The 22,268-nt window shown below is 51.4% G+C and overlaps 7 protein-coding genes across 7 annotated transcripts; 5 read left to right on the top strand and 2 right to left on the bottom strand.

Annotated features, from left to right (window-relative positions):
• The first annotated feature begins 3,504 nt into the window (after nucleotides 1–3,504).
• BDP81DRAFT_169769 (uncharacterized protein) lies at nucleotides 3,505–6,194 on the top strand. The gene is made up of 7 exons (XM_060582152.1): nucleotides 3,505–3,824; nucleotides 3,889–3,912; nucleotides 3,994–4,839; nucleotides 4,897–5,162; nucleotides 5,214–5,370; nucleotides 5,422–5,666; nucleotides 5,723–6,194. The coding sequence occupies exons 1-7, from the start codon at nucleotides 3,786–3,788 to the stop codon at nucleotides 6,153–6,155; spliced, it is 2,010 nt and encodes a 669-aa protein (XP_060437962.1). The 5' UTR covers nucleotides 3,505–3,785; the 3' UTR covers nucleotides 6,156–6,194.
• A 39-nt stretch (nucleotides 6,195–6,233) lies between these two features.
• Nucleotides 6,234–8,326, bottom strand: BDP81DRAFT_455806 (amidase; the record flags this gene model as incomplete). Its single annotated transcript, XM_060593099.1, has 2 exons — nucleotides 6,234–7,957; nucleotides 8,296–8,326. 2 exons carry the CDS (start codon nucleotides 8,324–8,326, stop codon nucleotides 6,234–6,236), a joined length of 1,755 nt encoding a protein of 584 aa, XP_060437961.1.
• Nucleotides 8,327–10,392: 2,066 nt separating this feature from the next.
• Nucleotides 10,393–12,542, top strand: BDP81DRAFT_387201 (cytochrome P450). The gene is made up of 3 exons (XM_060587025.1): nucleotides 10,393–10,647; nucleotides 10,709–11,491; nucleotides 11,555–12,542. The coding sequence occupies exons 1-3, from the start codon at nucleotides 10,430–10,432 to the stop codon at nucleotides 12,294–12,296; spliced, it is 1,743 nt and encodes a 580-aa protein (XP_060437960.1). The 5' UTR covers nucleotides 10,393–10,429; the 3' UTR covers nucleotides 12,297–12,542.
• A 232-nt stretch (nucleotides 12,543–12,774) lies between these two features.
• BDP81DRAFT_442550 (inosine/uridine-preferring nucleoside hydrolase) lies at nucleotides 12,775–14,064 on the top strand. The gene is made up of 3 exons (XM_060591681.1): nucleotides 12,775–12,972; nucleotides 13,033–13,468; nucleotides 13,504–14,064. Exons 1-3 carry the CDS (start codon nucleotides 12,863–12,865, stop codon nucleotides 13,930–13,932), a joined length of 975 nt encoding a protein of 324 aa, XP_060437959.1. The 5' UTR covers nucleotides 12,775–12,862; the 3' UTR covers nucleotides 13,933–14,064.
• Nucleotides 14,065–14,675: 611 nt separating this feature from the next.
• Nucleotides 14,676–17,285, top strand: BDP81DRAFT_169711 (subtilase). Its single transcript, XM_060582151.1, has 3 exons — nucleotides 14,676–14,913; nucleotides 14,967–16,034; nucleotides 16,105–17,285. The coding sequence occupies exons 1-3, from the start codon at nucleotides 14,767–14,769 to the stop codon at nucleotides 17,161–17,163; spliced, it is 2,274 nt and encodes a 757-aa protein (XP_060437958.1). The 5' UTR covers nucleotides 14,676–14,766; the 3' UTR covers nucleotides 17,164–17,285.
• Nucleotides 17,276–18,033, bottom strand: BDP81DRAFT_335590 (DJ-1/PfpI family protein; the record flags this gene model as incomplete). Its single annotated transcript, XM_060585859.1, has 2 exons — nucleotides 17,276–17,400; nucleotides 17,460–18,033. 2 exons carry the CDS (start codon nucleotides 18,031–18,033, stop codon nucleotides 17,276–17,278), a joined length of 699 nt encoding a protein of 232 aa, XP_060437957.1.
• A 1,190-nt stretch (nucleotides 18,034–19,223) lies between these two features.
• Nucleotides 19,224–22,051, top strand: BDP81DRAFT_400741 (uncharacterized protein; the record flags this gene model as incomplete). The annotated part of the gene is made up of 2 exons (XM_060588731.1): nucleotides 19,224–19,874; nucleotides 19,931–22,051. The coding sequence occupies 2 exons, from the start codon at nucleotides 19,224–19,226 to the stop codon at nucleotides 22,049–22,051; spliced, it is 2,772 nt and encodes a 923-aa protein (XP_060437956.1).
• Nucleotides 22,052–22,268: the final 217 nt, after the last annotated feature.

Raw genomic sequence — 22,268 nt, 5'->3', positions numbered from 1 at the left:
GTGGTTCATCAGTCAGCGACGAATATCAGTCAGCGACGAACTTTTTCCCATGCACGTAATGGTATTTACTATTGCACAACCACAACACATTGAATTAACTATTCCTCATTACTACTCGAATCATTTGACAATTCCGTATCCTTAGAACAGGTTCGCGCATTATGACCGGTCTCGCCACACACACCACAGCGTCTCCGAGCTGGCTGGGCTCTCTTTGATGGACCCCCCTCCTCATCCTCTTGAGGTGCTGGACGTTTCCCTTTTTGTTTCCCTTCAAGCAAAACCTGAGATTCCTCTATACTAAGCGCCCCTCCAAGCTGGACCCGCGTCCTTTTAGCCCTCCGGCGCTTACCAAGTGAAATATTCGCATCCTTAAGGGTACGAAGCCGATCAGTCAAAAGAGTGATTAAGTGCGCTATTGCCTACGTACCCTTTGACAATTGCTTAACCATAGCAATAATTGGCGTTGGTGAGCTTCCTTGATGAGCAGTGATCCGACTTTTGATAAAATTAGACTGCGAGACGGTTTGTTGTAGGTTAGAGGGCGTTTGCGACTGCCAAGGTGGTGGTGTTGAAGGGTTGGCCATAGGAGGTATAGGCGTCCGTAAACGTATATCAAGCTTTTCAATAACATGCTCTAGGTTCCATGGTGAAATTCCAGCGCCTTAAAAAGTAGCCCTAATGTTTTCTTTATTAAAAACTTTGTTGTGGGCCTGGTAGAAGGCAATAAAGAACTCCGACTTGGTGATGTGGTTTATGGAGGCTTTGACGAATAGGTTGATTTCATCACTATATGCGCGTTTTAAAGGCGAATAAAGGGCAATATCTAATGGCTGTAGTAGATGTAACGAATGTGTAGGCATACTGACGGTTATAATATTGTTCTGCTTGTAGTAATTGTCGAATTCCGCCGATAAATAGCTCTCGTGGCCGTCGATAATAAGTATCCGGTAGACGCCCTTCGTTTGGTTCTTAGTATGTTTGTTGAATTGTTTAATCTAGTTAAGACCCGTCTGATTAACGTTATCCGTCTATCCATTATTGGTAGGTTTGATAACCTAGTCGCTAAGAAAACCTGATTCCGTGGTCCAACTAGTAAGGTGATATGCGCCTTTGATAATCACCAACGGAGGGATGCACTACCCGCCCGAATTGATATATTCAATGAATGTAGCCCATTTACGGTTGCTAGGCTAGATAGAATTTGCTTTGCCGCGTCGATCAGCGCTATTATTAACGCGGTGATCATGCCCATCATAAAGCCAGTTTCGTCGAAATTATATAGGTCCCCCTCTTGGATACCATACTTGGCCATTATATTGCGTAATAGCGCAAACTACTTTGATGTAACCTCAGGATCTTCTTGGAGAGCCCTTTGATAATCGTATGGACGATTAAACTTGGTTTTTGGAGCAGGCTGCGAGTCCACAAACCGCCTGGCCCATCGCTTGCTAACAGGCTTGCCATTACGCGCTCGTAGTAGGAGATTGGCCATATCTTCCACACCAGCGAGACATAAGGGAAACCCTCTTTGATCCTGCTTAATAACGTATTAGAGAAGCGCTTTCTCTTCGATCGCATCAAGTTTATGTCGTTGGGGTTGGGCACGTTCGCGTCGGGGTCGATCGTTCATTCTATAACATACGGAACTTTCGGGGAAACCGTAAGTCTTCGCAGCACGCAACACACTTAGTTTTCGGCCGGCGGCGCGGGCTGATCAGATAGTCTCGATGGCTAGAAGTATCTTGTCTTCTTGTGTGTAAATTGGCATAATGGTTGTGGAGTTATTACGCGTCAAAGGTTGGAGTGGTTTAATGCAAACCGCATTTGGGAAAAAGTTCGTCGCTGACTGATATTCGTCGCTGACTGATGAACCACGTTATATGCTTTTTAATTATGATATAATTAATAAGTAATGGCATATTCTAGTTGAAGGATTTTATGCCTATATAAGGGCATTGTTTTACCTACTTAGACCTTTAGTTAAGCAAGCAACTTCTTATATAGTAATTTAACTAGTTATATACTCTCTCTTTACCTTTATAAATCTCTTTTATATATGCTTAATGTTACGAGCTGGACAAGGCAACCAACTGTGGCACAAAGCAAAAGCTTCGATAATGATGACTCCGGTCATCATTGTCCCTTGTTCTGCATATATAGCTACGCGCCCACAGTGACAAGTTGCGGCGGGCGTAACACCACATCTCCCCTCCAAGAGGCATGTCCCTATGCCGAGGACCAATCGGACATTTCGGGTATAAGCAGGGAAACTCCAGCATAGGTGCGGGGTAACCAGTCCTACACGTGCTGCCTACGGTCGGGACGCCCTTCATAGTGTGGGAGGCACAATCACACTATCGACGCAGCGTGCGGGAATCGAACCCACAACCCCTCTACGCAGGGTGGAGTCATCATTGTGTTACGAGCTGGACAAGGCAACCAACTGTGGCACAAAGCAAAAGCTTCGATAATGATGACTCCGGTCATCGTTGTCCCTTGTTCTGCATATATAGCTACGCGCCCACAGTGACAAGTTGCGGCGGGCGTAACACTTAACTACTCTTATATTCATATATTCTTGCTTTTATATGAACATTAACTTTTTTAATATTCTTTTATAGGAATATTACCACCTATCTCTTCAAGCTATCGTGCGAGAAATTATTTTAACGAAAAGTATGGTAATTGATAAATTAACTTAAATCTCAAATTTCTATTAATTTAGCTTAATTAAGTTAAAGTAACGTTAAATGAAGTAATTAAGTAAATTGAGCTAATTAGCTAAAAAAAAAGTAGGTCCCGTCTAACAATAGCATATAGTTAATTTAGTCAAACTATGCAGTCAAATTATTCTTACTTATAAATAACTTTTAAAATAGTTAGTTAACTAACTTATTTATAATGTTTTATATTATTTTAAGAGGTTCTGAGCGTATATGTGGAAGTATTAAAAAGTAAGTGTCTGCTTTTTAAAAACTACGTCCACTATAAATGCACTATAACCCACTATAACATAATTTTCGACGGTTATTACTTTTTAACTGTTTAATTTAATATTTAAATAACAAAATAATTCTTCTTCTAAGAGTACAAAAAGCGTTAAATATATAAAATATATAGAGGCCTTTTTTATATAATATTAGAATAAAAACTCGTTAAGTTATCGTGGTACAAAGTAGGTGTGTTTGTATGTAAAAAAGGCGATTACCGTTTCTTTTGGTGCCCCACTGTATTAGCATTCCTTAGAGAAACAATCAGTTGGGAACAATGATTGGCCGAAAACAAAACGTTTCACAGCAACCGCTGTCGTGCGGAGGCTTGCGTAAAACTTTCTGTCTACTTAACCATTTCCAAGTGGCACAGCGCTTAGACCTCTCTCATAATAAGCAAAAATTTCCCATTCCAGATGATCAAGATATGTCCAATAACGTAAAGCACCTGTTTGTGTCGCATTTGGAAGGGAACAAGTAGCCTGAATTGATGTTGATACTGAACTCCCCCGTCACTTCTGGCCCGTAAACGATCGACACTAGTGCATGTTCCTCTGAGATTAGTCACTAGCAGCCGTAACTGACGTCCCCTAATTATTACTCCCCCAACCATTACTTCTCTAAACATTCGTGGCCTTTGAGATCAACAAAGAACACATGATGACGAGCGACCACCCGCCGAGCCTTTCTGTCCACTTGGCTTGGGTCCTTCCCATTCACTCTTCTCTAAACTCTATCTAGGATGTTGAATTGACCTGTCGCGGGTAGAAACTATCACCTGCCTCGCGCATCATGGAGGCCACCGGTAGGACCAGCAGCAAGAGACCGGCGGTGAGTTCCCTACCTTCGCCCAGCCCAAACTGCATTGCCTGTATGCTGAACCAGTCATTGCAAGTGTGATAATTGTAAGGACAGAAAGGTAAGCTCTACATCCCCGATGCCATCATATCATCCAAATGCCGCACAGTAAAGTACTTATGTTATCAACGAGAAATGATAGACCAAATGCGACCGCGAAACACCATGTTCAAGCTGCGTGGCCTCAAACCTCGCATGCCGCCTGACGCATCGCTCGTCCGAGAGACGGCAGCGCGTCCTTATCTCGCCCCGCTATGATGAGGCCATAGAGAGCGTGGACCGCTCACTGAAGGAAGTCTCACAGGCGGTGCAAAAGCTGCTCGAAATCAACCAACAAAAGTCGCACTCACCACCACTGGTGTCCCCGCCGTCCTTCATCGGCAGCCACTCTCCGAGCATTTCTGGCTTATCTGAGGGATATAGAGGCGATTCATCTTTCAAAGCGCATGTTCGCCGGGTCACCGATGCACTCAAGAATGCTGCTACAGATCTGGAGTCGACCCTGGGCGACGCCACAGCGCTCTCTGCGACCGTGCAAATGATCGACCATGCCACGCTCAGTGAGGAAAACAGTTCCGCCCAGGCTCACATGCCACCTCTGTCTTTCCAAGCTCAACATCCCGAGTTGGACAGCAGGACTCTTCCACCGATTGAGCGCGTTCTGAAGCTGGTTCGACTATGTCAGACTGAAAAACAGCGGTTTTTCATCGATGTCCCTGTGATTGACGAACAAAAGTTTGGAGAGCTTTGTCAAAAGGTTTGCTTTGCCATCACCAACTTTTCCATTTCGGATTGGGTCATCGTCAACGCCGGTTTGTTCTTCTTACTACAGGGGCTCAATCAACATCATCATTCTCATGTTGGCATCACGCAAATGGACCTCGAGACATACTCTGAACTATTGAAGGCCAATATTGAAGCTGCGATACAGTCTTTGAGGCTTTGCAGCGACCCCTCTATGCAAGCATGCCAAGCTCTGGCGGTCCTAGTAAGTCTCGCGCAACCGCCGCTGAAGCTTATTAATTCCTAGCACTGACATCAAAAGTACACGTTTTGCAACAAAATAGGTCGAAGTGCACTCGCATGGCAGTTGATATCGGCTGCATCTAGGATGTGCATCGACCTCGGCTGGCATAGACTATCTAGCGATGAGCCGAAGTTCTCCAAAAGGCGGCAAGTTTTTTGGCATGTTTATGTCCACGACAAAAGCATGGCTTTCACAATGGGCAGAACGCCGTCGATCCATCCCTACGACGTGTCAACTGAACGGCCATTCATACCCAAGGACCACGTTCCGGGCGTGCCAGTATAGTAAATCGTCCCCTCCTTCTGATAGCATTCGAATACTAACAGTATCGTGAGTCTCTATGCTGGGTTTATCGAGTATGCATTTATCGTTGGCGATATGCACGTGGACCTGTTTTCTGCTTCCGCGCTTCGTAAGCCGCTGGAAATACGGAGCCAGAATGCCACGCAGGTAGTTTCGAAGTTGCTTGAAGTCAACGGACGTATCAAACAGGTGCATATAACTGTTAATACCATTCATAAGGAGTTTCTCTAATTATCACAGTCCGTTGAAGATAATCCCTCAAATAACGATCACTACGAAGCGCTTACCGTGCTGCTCGACTTCATGATGTACGGTCTTGTTACGATAGCTTATCGCGTCATCCCAAGCCATGAACCAAGCGATGGCCTTTTAAAGTGCAGCGACGAATGCACAGAGGCTGCTCGGAATGCTCTTCGTACAATTGTGAGAGCATTCGAATCGTGGGGGCACCTCAGAATCACTGGGTGGACAATGCTCCTCAACATGTACGCTTTCACATGATGCTGCTACGATTATTGATGCAAATTCACTGATACCTCAGTAGGATGTTCTCTCTAGTACCGTTTGCCTGCTTCGTCGTACTCGCGGGGAATACCGTGGCAACAGCATCCGAAGAGGACTTAACGCTCCTCTGCAGCGCCATCTCTGCCATTGAACCCACATCAGACAGCTCCCTTTCGGCCAAGAAGCTGTACGATGTGTGCAAGACGTTCTATGAGCTCGCCAGCTTTTCTGTCAAGCAAAAGGACTCGATAGGTAAGAGACTGCAGCGAGTAGAGCAGGTGTGTGGACAGCGAGCACTTGAGGATACACTTCCTTTGCCGGAGGTCAATCTTGCTGCACCTTCGTACGATCACATCATGGCTCCTCAAGACTGGGATGCTGTCATGTATGAGTTCGATTTGGGCACTGGGGCCGGGGCATTGGCTTCTTTTGTAGAACCTTACATACCATTTGATGGGAGGATTTTATGAGATATCCTGCGGCGCGACCTAGACTATTTGGCAATTCAAATGTAGGCTTGAGCCTCTTGGCTACAAGACTAATCCAACTCAAAGCTTTGCGTTCACGGCAGTTCCTTTACCCTTGCAAGCAGCGTCCACGCAAGCCATAACTTGAACCAGTTGATCATCCCGCAACCTCGGTACAACAACTTGAACACTCAGCGGCGTCCCCAGATATATCTTTCGGTCAATCTTCTTCTCGTCCCACAGCTCCCTGTTCCTCTCATCCCAGCTACTCGGAACCTTCCCACCCTGTGGCTGACCCAGCTGCAGATCACTCTCCCTAACATCACGGACTGGCACCGTTCCTGCAGGATAGTCAAGCATCACCCAGCTGCTAGTCAAGCCGACAGCATTGTACCCTTCAATAGGCGGCACAGGATGCGGTGCAACAGGGCATATGACGGCATCCAGCTTCTGCCTTCTTCGGCCGTGTTCATCGTCCTCGATCCACATCTTGAGCATCTCCCGCTCCAACGTTGCGCGTTGTGCCTGAAGCTCAGCAACTTGCGTGAGTGGCTGCGGTTTCCCCTTTTTGAAGCGTGCCGCCGTCCACGGCACCAGCGGCTCGCCCGTCGCGTCAATCATCTCCGCCATTGTGACGGAGCCGTCGACGCCCATGAGCTTGTTCATGACTGACTGCGCTTTTGTGAATGCCGCAGGGCATGTCAGCTCAACCATCTTAATATTAGGCGTTTGTGAAAGGGAAGAGGAAATCTCATCCAGCATGTTAGCAAGAGGCGGGTGAATGCTGCAATTTCCATCGGTGCGAAGAACACCGATAACCAACTCCCCGTTTCTACCGCAGCCCGAGATTGACGATCCTCTTGAGCTGGAAGGCCATGAGGCGGGCATGCAGTCCTCGCCCCATAGAGCAGCCCGAGGAACAATCTCACGCATGAGGGCGTTAATGTCCTCGACGCTGCGGCCAATAGGGCCCGCAACAGCTTGTACGGAAGTGCGGCTCATACCGTCGATGCCAGTAAGAACCTGCCCGCCGTACGGAACGCGTCCGTTGGATGGCTTGAAGCCATAGACCCCGTTACACGTGGCAGGCACACGAATGCTGCCCCCAATGTCGGTCCCGATGCCAATCATGGAGCCCTTCATGGCCACGAGGACGCCCTCGCCCCCGGAGGATCCGCCAGCGGTGCACAGGCGGTTGATAGGATTCATGGTCCGGCCAAAAACGTTGTTTACGGAGTCCAGACTTCCGAGAGTTTGCGGGATGTTGGTCTTGGCGATGATGACGCACCCCAAAGAGAGAAGGAGATCGACCAGGGGCGCATTGGAAGCTGCTGGCTTGTGGCACAGGTACGCCAGCCCCATTGAGGTGTCGACGCCTGCGACGTTGAATGTGTCTTTGACGGAGACGGGCAGGCCGTGGAGGGGGCCGAGAGGGGCGCCGTGGTCACGGAGATAGTCATCGAGGAACTGGGCCCGCTTCAAGGCGGTGTCGAATAGTGGCTCCGTTAAGCAGTTTGTGAGTTGCTGGGCTATGGCACTTCTGTGGCAGAAGGCCTCGATGACTTGTTTGGCTGAGAGCTTGCGCGTGCTTATGGCTTTGAGCAGGGTTGAGATTGTGTATGTCTCGGTGATTGAGATTTCGGATTGAGATAAGAATTGGCGTGGTATGTCGAGGACTTTCTGTGGCCCATCGCCTAGTTGAGGGGGGTCTTTTGGGATGGATCTGGTTGGGATGTGCCATTTTGATGGAATGCGTGCTGCTCTTTCGGCTTGTTTACGTCGAGCAATGGCTTTCCACGGGGCTTCTTCAGATTGAGGAGGTATGTTTGTGCACGAGTTGTAACACCTAAGTTGAATTTCGGCTCTTGATGACAATGGAACTTAGAGGTGGTGGACGATCAAGTTGTGTGTTGTTAGACTTGCTATCTATGCAGGCCCGACTGTCGGTGGGGTTGATGATGAATTGTCACCAGGACCTCGGCATTCTATCCCACTGCTGATCGAGCCGGCAATTGTGTGAACCGTCGAGTTGCTGTGTTACGTCTTAGTAGACAGAACGCGGGGAACGCTTAACAACTACCGGTACCCCAACTTCAACGTCTACGAGCTGAATACGCCCGGTTTCTGGTTGGTGTTCACGGACCGCCCGGTCCCTGTGGGGTAATTTCAATCATATTGACCGTGGCCCGAGGGGATGGGCAGCCGCATAGCCCCGAGCTCGCGGTTCCTACGGTACGGAACGAATCTAGCACGGCATAGAGATCCTGCGGGGCATGGATATCGAGGTTCAGCAAACTGAGCAAACGGCGTATTTATCAACCCGGTCTGGGTCGATTTGCGAGAATCTTGCGGAAGCAAACGATCTAGAAGTCCTCGGCGCATCATCCTTGCTGCCTGTGTACCTGGGCCATGTGTTATCTATCGGTGACTGATTCTCTGCAGTCTTCAAAAGCCAGGTCCAGGTGCCCCATTGATAGAGCCCTGTCCAAAGCTCCCACCTACACACCGTAATTGAAAAGTAACTCAAATTCGAGGCTGGTAAATACACCGAGTTTTTCGGTTGGTGCCCAATCAATCGTGACTGCCCTCAATAGTGTCATCGATTTGATGAACCTTTCAACCTCGAGCTTCCGCGTATTGTTCCTATTGTTCTGTCCCTTCGCCGAGTCAAGACTGCAGTGAATGAATGGGGTTGCCGAGACTGGTTATTCCAGAAGACCATACCATGCGAAGAGGAAAAGAGTCTCCCGCCTTAGCATATCGGACTGCTAGGTAGCCTTTTGCGCTAATACCTTCAAGCAGGCTCTGTGAATGCATATCGAGTTCGAACAATACCACCACAGGAGTCCTCACCGCGATATGGTGTGCGAATGACCTGCATCAGATCCAATGACCTGGTACTATAATACTACATGTAATTAGTACCTTAGTATACTGTACCTACCGGGTCGGTGAATCTGCAGACGGATGTCGCATGCACGATAGAGGGCAAATAATAAGACCGGCAGGATGGCTGCAAAGTTCCAAGTCATCACATCAAGCCACCCGTCTAGAAGGAATTATGTGTAACCCTCCTGTTTACTCGAAGAGATCTGTCAAATACGGAGGATGCCGCGGGAGTGGCGTCTACTCCCTATTGTCACCCGGAGGCCGTGGCGAGCTGAATTCAGCCAAGTGACTGACTGCAAGAGACTGTCACAGTGCATCCGTCCCGTTGGAACATGGATTCTTCCTCACCTGCGGCAAAGCCAACCCGCCGACCCAATCGAACCCATCGAATCCAGCCCGACCATATTGTATCTTCCAACGACACTTAGCAAACAAAGACTTCAGCCCAATCCCATGCGGCATCACAACGGAGTCCCACATATCGCCCTACCATTCCTGGGGGCCATTTCCGAAGCTGTGTGCAGGATCCCGGGCCCCAAAACTCCGGGGCTAAGAATTGGGGTTGGTGTCGTAGTCAAAGGCTCGCCACGTCTATATCGGTAGCCCTCTATGCTTTTTCCGGGTGTCCATGCAAGTCGAGTCACCGCCCGTCTCCATGGAAAGCCGGCGGTAGACCCGGAGGAGCGGCGGCTCAGCGCCTGACGTTCCCTTCACCCCAAAACCACCTCACCAAGCAAACAAACCGGGCGTCCAATCGTAATTCGTAACATCATGGAGGGCAAGTCACTTCGAGGGGTCTCCGACCTAGATTGATGTCATTCTTTTCTTGACAAACAAGATGCACGGATCCACCAAGTGCCGAGAGGCATGCAATCCGGGCCCCAAGCCACCTAGAGTCGAAGAAGCGCTGTGATAAGTGATATATGTCTTTCTGCGGCGGTCGCGCCGTAAAAATGAAGATTCTTTGCTGAAGAGTTGCCAAAAGGAGTCATTGACCGCGGCAAGGGTATTCTGCCACAATCCTTTGAGCCAAGTCTTCATATTCACAACCAACACGACCTGCGTGACGAGTTTGAAAAATCAAGGCAGCGGGTGCTGTTGGCCCCCATTGTCACCCTGTTTCCACCCGCGACCATTGAAATAGATGACTACTCGCGCGACTACCGGCTGATATTTGACTTGTCAAGAATTCCATGTGATAATGGGTCCTTGGGTCCCTGGAGTCTCGAGTGATGTGATAAAGGGAGCCAGATACTCTATGGTCCATGGATCATTGGTGTTCTCTTTTCTCCTTCTACCTTACTTTATGTAGACGTGTTGGTTTGATACCAGTCGAAGCCCCCAAGATGTTTACCGAAGTGGTTGGAGAATCGCGCCTGGAAGGTGGAATGCGAGATGCTTTTGCAAAGTCCGCATGCTCTGTCTTCGTCTTGAGTACACCCTTCCTTCTCACTTATCTTTTCACCTACATCCGCTTCCTCTGGCAGACCCGACCTTGCAGTAGGGCAGAAGCCATACGACCTGCCATACCTCCATACTTCGTCCCGGGACTTGGCCATGCCTACTCCATCCTCTTCAACGCCGAGAGATTTCTTCGTCCTCTACAGTATGTGGAAACGATGTGAAACTACATCAACTTTACAATGCCAGTCTAATACTAGTCTCAGGTCTCGCCTACAGGGCTCCGTCCTATCCCTCTCAGCACCTGCAAGTTCGCTTTGCTACGTTCTCCCCGGCGAAGGCGTGCGGTTACTTTTCAAGGGACCTCGAGAGCTTGTCCCGGTACCTGGGATCTTCGATGCCTTGACAATCTTCTTTGGCTTGCAGACTGCCGACTATCATGTGTTCGAACATGACCACGTCTCGTCATTCGAGAAGCGTGACGGCGCAGGATTTTCAACCTCCCATCCAGACGCATCCCGAAGAATCATGGAACATCAACGAAAAGACTTCATCACCTTCCTGAATGGGGAGAATCTCAGACTTGTGATGGACAGATTCTCATCTAATCTCAATCATCAACTCTGGCTACATAACGCTTCTATCACGGACCAATGTCCCGTTGTGTTTCCTGATCTATATAAGTTCGTCCGCGATGCAATTTTCCGGGCGGAAGTCGAGGCTCTCTACGGGAAGCACATCTTTAGGATTTGCCCATCATTCTGTGACGAATTTTGGGCCTTTTATGATGTATTCCCCGTCGTCTCACGTGGAAGCCCACGCTGGATGTACCCCTCTCAATACCGCACACGAGACCTTGTGCTCGAGAACCTGAGAAAGTGGAGGAGCTGGTGCAACTCCAACAGTGACCATGACGATGCGGAACCGGGCAACGCGGAGTCTGATCCTGTTTGGGGTACCCGCTATGTGAGGAACATGGTTCGGCGCTATGAGGATCTTGGATTCTCCGAAGCCGGGATCTCAAGTGTTATCCTTGGCTTCTTATTTGTGTAAGTCTACCTCCTGCTAGTTACGTGATTTATTCGGGGACTTAGACTAATCCACATTTCCAGAACAACGGCGAACACCATTCCCGCCGCCTGCTGGATGGTCCTACATGCTGTACTGGACCGGTCCCTTGCATCGAGGTTAAGGCACGAGTTGAGCATCCGAGACAACGGAGAAAAGGCATCGCTAGACTGCACAGCACTATCATCGGCTCCGCTGCTGAACTCAGTCTACCGAGAAACGTTGCGACTTCACGTTGCCGGCGCGATCGGCCGTAAATCGGTGGGTCCTGGCCTCCGTCTCCATGGGGATTCCTTCTCCACTTTACCATCGGGGACCACCGCCTTATCAGCAAATTGGCTCGGCGGTCTGGACGGATCCATCTGGAACACGGGCCGGACAATCAACGGGGTCGCGGAGCACTCTCTCTCGACTTTCTGGGCGGAGCGGTTTCTCGAGTACCCCGATGATCCGACAAGCGGCCCGCTCCGGAAGCCCGACTCGGTGCCGCAAAACTACGATGTGACGGAGAAGTACGTGCGCGATGATTCGAAAGCCAAGCTGTCGAATCCATCCTTGTTGCGAGGGCACTTCTTTCCCTTCGGAGGAGGCGCTTGGAGGTGTCCGGGGGAGACTTTGGCGAAGAAAACCATTCTTGTCTCCGTTTTTCTCATTTTGAGGGACTTTGAGGTGGAGATCTTGGACCCGGCGGATGCGGCTCAGGCTCGTTCACATCACCGGGCTATGCCATTTGGATCTCATGCCTTTGATAGAAAGGTGCCGGTGAAGATTCGCAAGCGAGGTTGAAGAAAGCATCCCTTAGAACGTGACATGAGTGGAGTTTGGCGTTTCCCTTATTCAAGTCGGCGCTTTTTCTTTGTAAAGGAGTCGCATGATCTATAATACTACACGGTACTCCGTAGATTTACATATGATAGAAATAAAGCAGAAATGGCCTAGTGTCGTGTTTGGTACAGAAAGCATGTTTCTTTCTCGCCGTTTGCTGCATGCCGATTGTCGATCTGCTTCAAATTTGAGGTCTCCAAGAGCTTGGTCAACGCAGCAAACGCTAAGGATTTCCTTATCAGCTCGCTTCTCTCACCCAAGGTCAGTCTTCAACGGTGAACCTTGACAATGAGGATTTTTCCCGTGGAAAATCCATCTTAAATTGATTTGAGAGTCTCCACTCGTCTCCTAAAATCGGAGTCAATCCCTGCCAAGAAGAGCAATATTTCCCCTCATACTGCCGAGTCAAGATAAGGATCCTCAACTTAAAGAGTACAACCACCGGTTCGTCCGATGTTTTTCAGCCCCGGAGTTTACTCATGAGCCTGACCCCCAGGCTCAATCTGAGTTAACAGCCTTCATCAGCCATGGCCTCTTCGTTCATCGTGAAAGTTGCGACAGCCGCGCTGGCTGTGCAGCCGGCCTTGGCAGCGCGCAAGAACATCATCATTGATACTGACATCTTCAGTGACTGCGAGTCAGTGCCAACCTTGCCCCCAGAAACTCACCAAACACCCGGACTCTAACATCGCAACAGTGACACCGGCGCCCTCCTGCTCGCCGCAACCTCACCAGACGTGAACCTCCTAGGAGTCAACGTCAACTACCCATCAACCTATTCAGTCACCGCGACTTGTGCAATCCTCGCTCACTATGGCCTCGCGGACGTCCCCATAGGTGCGCGCAGACCTATGACAGATGAGCCCTTCTTCGACACTTTCGCCTACGACCTAGGGGAGTACGCAAGCAAGATCTCGTACCACTATTCGGGCGGCTCGCTCCCCTTCGGCCAGGCCGAAAACGCCTCCGACGCGGTGACGGTCTACCGCAGGATCCTCGCTGAGGCCGACGAGCCCGTGACCATCGTCTCCATCGGCTTCTTTGAGAACCTCTCCGCGCTCTTAAACTCCACTGCTGACGCCGTCTCCAACCTCACGGGGCCCGCGCTGATTGCGAGCAAGGTTTCGGAGCTGGTTGTTATGGGCGGGGGTACCCGGCCGGTCGGGAGTTCAACTTCTTTGGGGATAATCCTTCGCACACGGCGCACGTCGTGAACAACTGGAAGGGGCGCATGGTCTTCTGCGGGACTGAAGTCGGCTCGATCGTGTTGTCCGGAGCGAAGCTGCTTGCAGAGGGCCCCCTGTCGGATCCGGTCCGGCAGGCGTACATCTACTACAACTTCTACCGGCCTCGGGAGTCGTGGGATCCGCTGACGGTGTTGTATGCTATGCATGGCCTCGGAGACATCTTTGAATACGGCAACACGAACGGGCGGAACTTTGTCTATGCCAATGGCTCGAACGAGTGGGTTTATGACAAGAACGTCACTAATCAGCACTGGTTGAACCTCAGGGTGGACAATGTCACGGCGGCGGCGGCGCTGGACAAGCTTTATCTGGAGGGGGCGTGGTCGGTGGTGAACGGGACTTCGGCATGAAGAGCTTCAAGCACCACGTTCTCTTCTGAACACCGACTATCCGAGTAAATGTAAGCTTAGTATTTGTCCTTAATAATGTTGCATTTCGGACTTTATACGTGCGCTGCATTTGCCAAGTTTAACGGACTCTGGTACTTGAAGTTTCTCGACCGAGTGCGAGGCTTGGTAACCTTCCCGATATCTCACCACACCTTGATCGCCGTGAAATCTCCATTTTGGGCACTCTCAGTATCGGTCGCGGTCCCAGTCGCGCCAACTGAAGCAACTCTGTATGCGCCAAGATCACGTTGCATTCGCGCCGGCGAGGGCAACATGGGGTTGTGCCTAATACCACCTTCCTTAACCCCCCTCGTTCCCCGTTGACGGAATTCCGGATTTTTCTTATGAAGCCATCGGCACCGCTGCAACGAAGCGGTTGAATGCTGCGGCACAGACAAGAATCCTGGCCAGAATTGACAGGCTCCGAGTTCGTGATGGGGGATCCCTCCACTGTCACTGCGAAGAGACCTCAGTATCGCCCTCTATCGCGCTCTTATCTTGCTCAATTGCTCTCAGAAAGCTCGTGTTGCCCCGCACCCTCGAGTCACTTCATCTATCCGAATGTCAGTTTTGGGCGATTTTGGGTGGAGAACATGTCCCCTCAACACAACATGGCGATAGTGTCAAATGCGACCCAGATGACCACGGGCATGGGTTTTCGAAGCGCGCCCATCATGTCGTTCGAGGTTTAGACGTATATATAAGCATATCCTACAGGCACACTATGCCTTGGCTTCCTCGGAGCCCTGGACTACAGGACTTTGAGGTTTCTCGTACGCAAGAAATCAGCTCATCATGGTCGCCTTGAGAGCATCGCTTGCGGCATTGACCGGCATCGTGGCTTTGTCCTCTGCATTGACCGTGGAGAGAGATGAGGTGACACCGGTCTTGGAGGGAACTTATGTTCCTGGCGCATTCATAGTCGAGTTTGCCGACAACCAAGTCAGTCCACCAACTTGACCTGTGCCCATTGGCGATGCTCTAATACGCAGCAGGATGGTGCCGGATTCCTCAACCAGCTCAAGACAGAAACCGGCGCGACTGAGGTCTCCCAGCGTCTCAACCTCCATTCCAAGGTCTTCAAGGGCGTGTCCATCCATATCGAGGGCTCCAACAACGAGACAGCCCAAAAGATTTCCGGACTCCCGCAAGTCAAGAAACTCTGGCCGGTCCCATTGATCAGTGTACCTAAGCTGGAGATCACCTGGACCGGCAAAGACAAGACCTCATCCAAATACAAACGCCAAACAAACTCCACAGATGATTGGCCCCCTCACGTCATGACGCAAGTGGACAAGCTCCGCGCCAAGGGCTTCATCGGTACAGGCCTCAAGATCGGCATCGTCGATACGGGCATCGACTACACTCACCCCGCACTGGGCGGCTGCTTCGGCCCAGGGTGTCTCGTCGAGTTCGGATCCGATATCGTGGGTGACTCCTACGACGGTACGAACGCGCCCGTCCCAGACGCGGATCCCTTTGAGAACTGCCTGGGCCATGGAACACATGTCGCCGGCATCATTGCTGCGATGGAGAACCCCATGGGTTTTACCGGTGCGGCGCCCGGGGTGAAATTGGGTATGTACCGGACCTTTGCCTGCAACGGACAGACGACTGGCGATGTCCTGCTCGCTGGTGTGATCCAGGCCTTCGAAGATGGTAGCGACATCATCACCGGATCCATTGGAGGGCCGAACGGCTGGGCTGGAGAGGCGTTTGCCGTCACTGTTTCCAGGATCGTGGATGCCGGCGTTCCCTGCACTTTCGCCGCTGGCAACGAGGTTGGTGGTACGGAGGGCCTTTTCGGCATTAGTACACCGAGCACTGGTGACGGTGTGATGTCCATCTCATCCTACCAGAGTCAAGGAGCGGATAGCGAGGGGAAGGTATCTGCTTTCACGAGCTGGGGTCCGACCTTTGAGCTTAAGCTTGCGCCGAGTTTCGGTGCCCCCGGTGCCGGTATCTTGAGTACATGGCCTGTCGCTCTTGGGGAATATGCCGAAGCATCAGGCACATCCATGGCAACTCCTCTCGTTGCCAGCATCGTGGCTCTTGTATCACAGGTAGGTTCTTACCTCAACCGGGGCGTCCCGACCATATCCTGCCCAGGATAATTAGACTGACACCGTACAGGCACGAGGAACCAGAGACCCAGATTTGATCAAGAGGCTGCTCGCTTCAACCGCAAAGCCAAACCTCTCACAGAATTACGGAGTCAACAACATCGAAGCCGGTCTTGGCCCTGTGCCGCAACAAGGAGCCGGTATGGTCCAGGCCTACGACGCAGCGTACGAAACATCCGTTCTGAGCGTCGCCAGTCTGTCATTCAATGACACCGACAACTTCATCTCCGAGACCACCTTCATCGTGACAAACGTTGGAGACACAACGGCAACGTACAATGTGTCCCACATCCCGGCCTTGACTGCCACAACTCTCACCGACATCTATCGTCAAAGCTCTCCCGAGCTCTTCACGACGTACGCGACTCTGACATTTGAACCATCGAGCTTTAGCTTGGAGCCCAATGCCACCGGTGAAGTTCGCATCAGCGTGGTTCCTCCCAAAGGTTTGGATGCGGCAGTTCTCCCGCTATACTCAGGTTGGGTCGCTCTTAATGGTACCAATGGCGATGGTGAGATTGCACTTTCGGTACCTTACATCGGGGCTGCTACGTCTATGAAGAACATCACAGTCCTTGCTGCAAAACGCCTCATCTTCAGCCGTAGTGACGATCCGAGAAGCCCAGATGTACCCGCCAACACCACGTTCCAGCTTCCCGTTCCAGCTGCGCATCCTGACTGGGCCCTGCCCTTGGCCAACACTTCGGATCTTATTCTTCCCCTCGGAGCTTTTCCTAACCAGTTTTTGTGGTTGGTCATGGGAAGCTCCGAGGTTCGTCTCGAGGCCGTGCCAGTTGCATCGCTGGAATCTGAGCCCAACCCGGATGCCAAGGACAATGGCCTTGGTGTGATGAGCCTTGGAAACGTGGCGGGGTACCCGATGACCTACGTTAGGCCCATTGGATGGATGAGCCCGTGGGATGGGAGCTTGGCGGATGGCTCTTGGGTGCCGGCTGGTAAATATCAGCTCAGCATCTTTGCTTTGAAAATCATGGCGGATAGAAGCCTGCCGGAGAGCTGGGATCGTTATGACTCTCCAGAGTTCATCATTGGCTACGTGAATGCATGATTGGCAACTGCTCAGTGCACATAGGCCAGGTAAATAGAGCAACTTCGTGGGGAATGAACCATTTGGAGGTTCCTGTAGCTGTTCGATCAATTCATTCGACTGCTCATAGAGTCTACCTTGAAGTCTTGTAAAACTGGTTCAGCGCCAACTCTTCAAAGGCAATAGCTTCCAGTGCCATCTTTTGGACAAATCCAGGATCAAAGTTCTTATTCAAGTACGTGATGATCATCGAAAGACCTTCAGTCATGTAAGCATCACTGGCCAGCTATGAAAAGGGTGAACAAGATGGGTCTTACCAGCGCCGGCTCCGCCCCCAGTCCAGAGTTCGCCTTTCTCCTCGCCCTCATACTCCTTCTCCTCCACAACCCACCTCTGGTCAAGCCACTCAGTCTCGGGGTGGACCTGTCTCGCAAACGGCAAGAACTCGCGGTTCGTCGTGCACTTCTTGCCCTTCAGTACCCCGGCGCTGGCCAACCAAGGGCTACCGATGCACGTCGTCAACCAGACCTTCGTCGTCGGATAAGCTTCCTTGATGAAGCGTTCGGCAGCGGGCGGGCGGTGGCTAGGGAGTGGCCCACCAATGAGGACGAGGTCCAGATCCCTAGGGCAGTCGTCGTAGGTGATGTTGGGGACGAATTTGAGGCCGGGGGTCATCTCGGCTGGCTCTAGAGTGGATGAGATGAAGTAGAATTTGGTGTCGACTGGGTGATCGGCCCATTGTGCGAATTCGGGGTCAAAGTCCTTGACTTTGTTGTAATATTCGCGGGATAGGTTGCCGAAGAGGTCAATGCCCATGATATCGCTCAGCTGAACTGCCTCCAACATGACGCCAATGCGGATAGACTTTTTTGATCCTAGAGTTGTCGCCATTTTGCCTGCTTGAAGACTGTATTCTTGGAAGAGGCTTGGGGTGTGCGGTCGAGTTAAACGTGGATCAAAACAGGTACTTAGCTAGCTATCAAGACAAGCCAGAGGATGATGTATCAGCCATGAGAGGTGGTTTTATACTTCCACACAAGAAACAGAAACCTGTTGTCTCCGCACTGATGGAGTCCATCCACCTCCCTCCGGCTTCCCCCATCAACGTCTTACTCAGCCGCCCTCGCACATCTTCAAACGTGGAACTCGAACCGCTGTAAGGTTACCTTGGTCTCCATTTTCCCCTTACGCTAGGCTCTAAGTCCGCTTATCATCCGATCGTCGAACCCAATCCCCACCCCCCGAGCCGAGTAGCTTCGGGGCAGATCTCCCCTAAACCAAGCACACCGCTTGCGTGACTGCTGGCGGCCGCTGCACCGTGCGCTATGAGGGGGGGGGAAACGGGTCCAGTATTGCACTACGCCGGCTCCGATCCGTGATTAGCTCCGAAGGGTATCGGAAGTTAACAACAGTTCGCTCATTCGGTCGAGGACCAGGCATCGCTCGGATGCCAAGATGATGGTTGCGCAGGTAACAACAGACTCCGGTTGATTCGGCATACTCGCACCCAGATAGACTACTTCCTCCTTGAGTTAAGTTGTCGGTAGGCATCGCTCTTCCCAGACGGCATGGCTAACTTGCTGCGACCCGAGTCGATTAGGCCTGACGCGGCCCCACGCCGAACTTGGTTAGCCGGCAGTACGGACATGTCGTCCCTTCCCCCGTCATTCTTTCCCGTCTGTCCCGTTGGCTGCCTGGAAGTTACGTATCTCGGGACTGCAATTTCGAGTGGCAGGCACGGCGGTGAAAGTGGGCCCACCGGGAGCCCGGAGGAACATTGGAACGACACCCGCTACCTCTCGTCCTGAGGCAGGCAGAACGACAACAGTAGAAGACCTTCCTTGCTACTGACGCTCGAGACAAATCGCACAAATAATATCTCCAAAGTTTTTCTGCAACTATATTGATTCTCGATCCGCCAAAAGGCCGCATCTTCAGTGTCAGACCATCGCAGCCCTCTCCGCGTGGGACTTTGAAGCTTGGCTTTCATGTTGTCCTTTGATTGTTGGTATTCTCGCGTCTAGAATCAGACTCCCTTAATCGACTGAGTTCAAGATTTCTGTCGAAGGCCCTCGTACAATATGGCCAACGAAGCCATTGGACCAGCCGAATATGCCTTGATACAGGAGTTGTTCATCAATCCCAAGATCTACCTCCCTACACACCCGAAGAATATCGCTGAGCGCTTGCAAGAATCACCACATGTCAAATACACGCAACACCTCGACGAAACGCCAGAATTACCATTCTTCGCAGTTCCAGAACCCATTTTCACCCCCGAGATCGATCTACAAGACGAGAGTGCCGACGATATGCTTGCAAAGTCCATCCAAGTTTTTCCTCCGGAAGACATCTTCAAGCTATCCATGGAAGCCTCCATACCACACACGCGATTTTCACACGCTATCCTGAAGCTTGAGCTTCCGTCTCTAAGAAGTGACCCGAGACACGACTTCAAAGCCCTCGGTAGGCTAGAATCCGAGACCAAGTGTCTAGACTTCTTCCGCAAGCCCAACACACTACCTCATGAGCCTGTCAATGATGCGAAGGATGAGGGTCTCGGTCTTCCGCTCTCTGCGATACACTTTCACGGTCAGCTTGCGAGGGGAGCCGAGCCCGATGAACTCGACTACACCGAGGAAGACCTGGCTTACGTTGCAGAGTCTACATACGTTGAATGGTCCGAAAAAGACTTTGAGCAGCTGTTTGCCCTGGAGACGGGCATGATGGCGGTAAGCAATCACAGTCAAACTTCGCATTATGGTTTTTGCTAAGCTTGTCTGGCTAGAAGCGGGTTGAAGCCATGACCCCCCCGTTGATCATGACGCCTTTCGATGCAACCGACAACGCAGAGCTATTTATTCCAGACGCTGATTTCTGTGAGATACATCAATTTTCTGACCCGGAAAGAATTCTCGAGGAGGATATCGAGTTTTCTCAACATATCCTGGATGAAGCCTACGAAGATTTCGAATTCCTCGATGCCTCTACGTCGGACATTGTCGGTATTCCCTCAGACACACCCAGCTTCGACATCCCCACGCCTCCTCCACGGAAGATTACAGCACCGGCTATGGAAGCCCCAATCCTTCCCAAGTCCGATGATTCCATACCCAGAAGCGAAGGGGAAGAAGCCTTTCGGGCAATAATGCGTGATACCGCAGAGTTCACCTTGAGGAATGTTCCAGGACCGTCAAGGTCAAGTCCTTGCTCAGAAGAAGAATCTAGATTCAATGAGCAATTTAATCTTCTCTTGACGGAAAAAGCAGACACCATGACCCGGAAGCTCGAACAAGAACAAGTCGAAGTCATCGACGCCATCGCCAGAATGCAGCCTCCAGTCCTCGATTTCAGCATACCCGCATCAGACTGGCAAGGAGCTGCCCATGACCCAGACAAAATGTTCTTCTGGATCCGCAACCAGAACATTGTCCTGTTCACATCATCAGCATGGCCACGGAATCGGCAAGAACAAACGGATCTGCGATGGATCCCTTTCCCATCGTCACTGGGTCTTGTGGATGTCAGGGAGTCAGTGGGAGATGGCGAAGTGTTGCAACATTTACTCAACGGACGGCGGTCTACAGCACTGCCAACGAGCGCGGATTACGTGCGGCAAATACGCACCCTCAAGGTGTTACGTCCCGAGGATGACGACGAGGAGCTTCCGATGCCTTGGGAAGAAGACCAAGCTCAGAGTAGCTCACCTACGCCGAGGGAGGATTTCATGCAGCTTATTAGAAAACGCAAACAGGAACAAGATGCAATGGATGATCCCATAGATCAGGAGTCACCCACTGTGGGTGTCAAGCACCGTCGGACCAGCACACAATCGAAGCCGACAAAGATTCATGGACTAGGCCTGCTCCTCGGCGAAAACGAGAGCAATGCCGCGGGAAAGCTGTTGGCCAACTACATGGACCTACGAGGCGCGAAACGAGTCAAAAGCCCATTTGATCCCTTATTCCCGACCACGAAACGGAAGGCTTCTCAAGCTCCCGCGCCGATCGCTAGACAGGTGCCATCGAAGCCGAAAACAACACAGCCGACAACAAAGAAGGGCCCCATAGACGCACCGATCCCGGCTATCGGGCACACAAACGGCCCTTCGCGAATCATCATCTCTACCACCCTTCCGCGAGAAATCATATCAGCCCTCCAAGCCAAGCTACCCGACATCGATCTCGTAGACCGTGACTTCTCCCGACACAACACTCGTGTCTGGTCCCCCGGGAGCGTCAAGACCGTAGAGAAGCCATCCACATTATCCTACGAGGCCGACATCATCCCCTCCCCGACGACAGGCATCATCATCACATCAATCCTCAAAGTCCGACAAAGGCCTCTCCCAGGATCCAAGACGCAATTCTCCCAACTTCGCGATCGCGTAGCGAGAGTCGCACCGCTCTACGAACAACTCCTCATCCTCGTCTCGGAAGGCAACCCCACTGCGGAACACATCGGACCCCTCAACGCAGCCGATGCCGCGGTGTACACCTCCTTCGTCGCTTTCGCATGCTCCGTCAGCAACAGCAGCGGCTGCACCATCGACGTGGTTTATGTGGCCGGCGGCCAAAAGACACTAGCTCACTGGACGTGCGCCCTCGTCTCGACGCACCTCAAAGAAGCATCCCACCAGGTGCAGCAAGTCATCATGTCGGAAGAGACGGAGTGGGAAGTCTTTCTCCGACACGCCGGCTTCAACATGTACGCGGCCCAGGTCGCTCTCGCAGTCGTCAAGGGGGGTCATCCAGTCGCAGATGTAAACGGTGACGGCGGCGGTAACAATCACCAAGACCGAACACTCGTACGGTTCCTGAGAATGAGCTCTTCGGAGAGGGCGAGCGCCCTCAAGGGCTTTCTTGGTGGTGGTAGTCTCGTGGACAGAGTCAATGCGCGTCTGGGCTGAATGCTGGAGTTTGCTAGCTGCAAGGGAAAGGCGTTCGGAACCCGGCGAACCCATCTGCACAGAGTTCGGATGGATTCTTTGTGTGCTCTGGAAAGAAGGTGTTGAGTTATGGTGTGGGTTAACCATACGTACCTTGCGTCGAACCCGCATGGTGCGTGCGATTAACCTTCGCTGCAGACGACGATCGGTTGGCTCGGGCGAGGGTTTTGCATGCGAG

Source organism: Colletotrichum phormii (genome assembly GCF_030913505.1).
Source record: "Colletotrichum phormii strain CBS 102054 chromosome Unknown BDP81scaffold_41, whole genome shotgun sequence".
Classification (NCBI taxonomy): domain Eukaryota; kingdom Fungi; phylum Ascomycota; class Sordariomycetes; order Glomerellales; family Glomerellaceae; genus Colletotrichum; species Colletotrichum phormii.
This window is presented reverse-complemented; position numbering and strand designations above follow the sequence as displayed.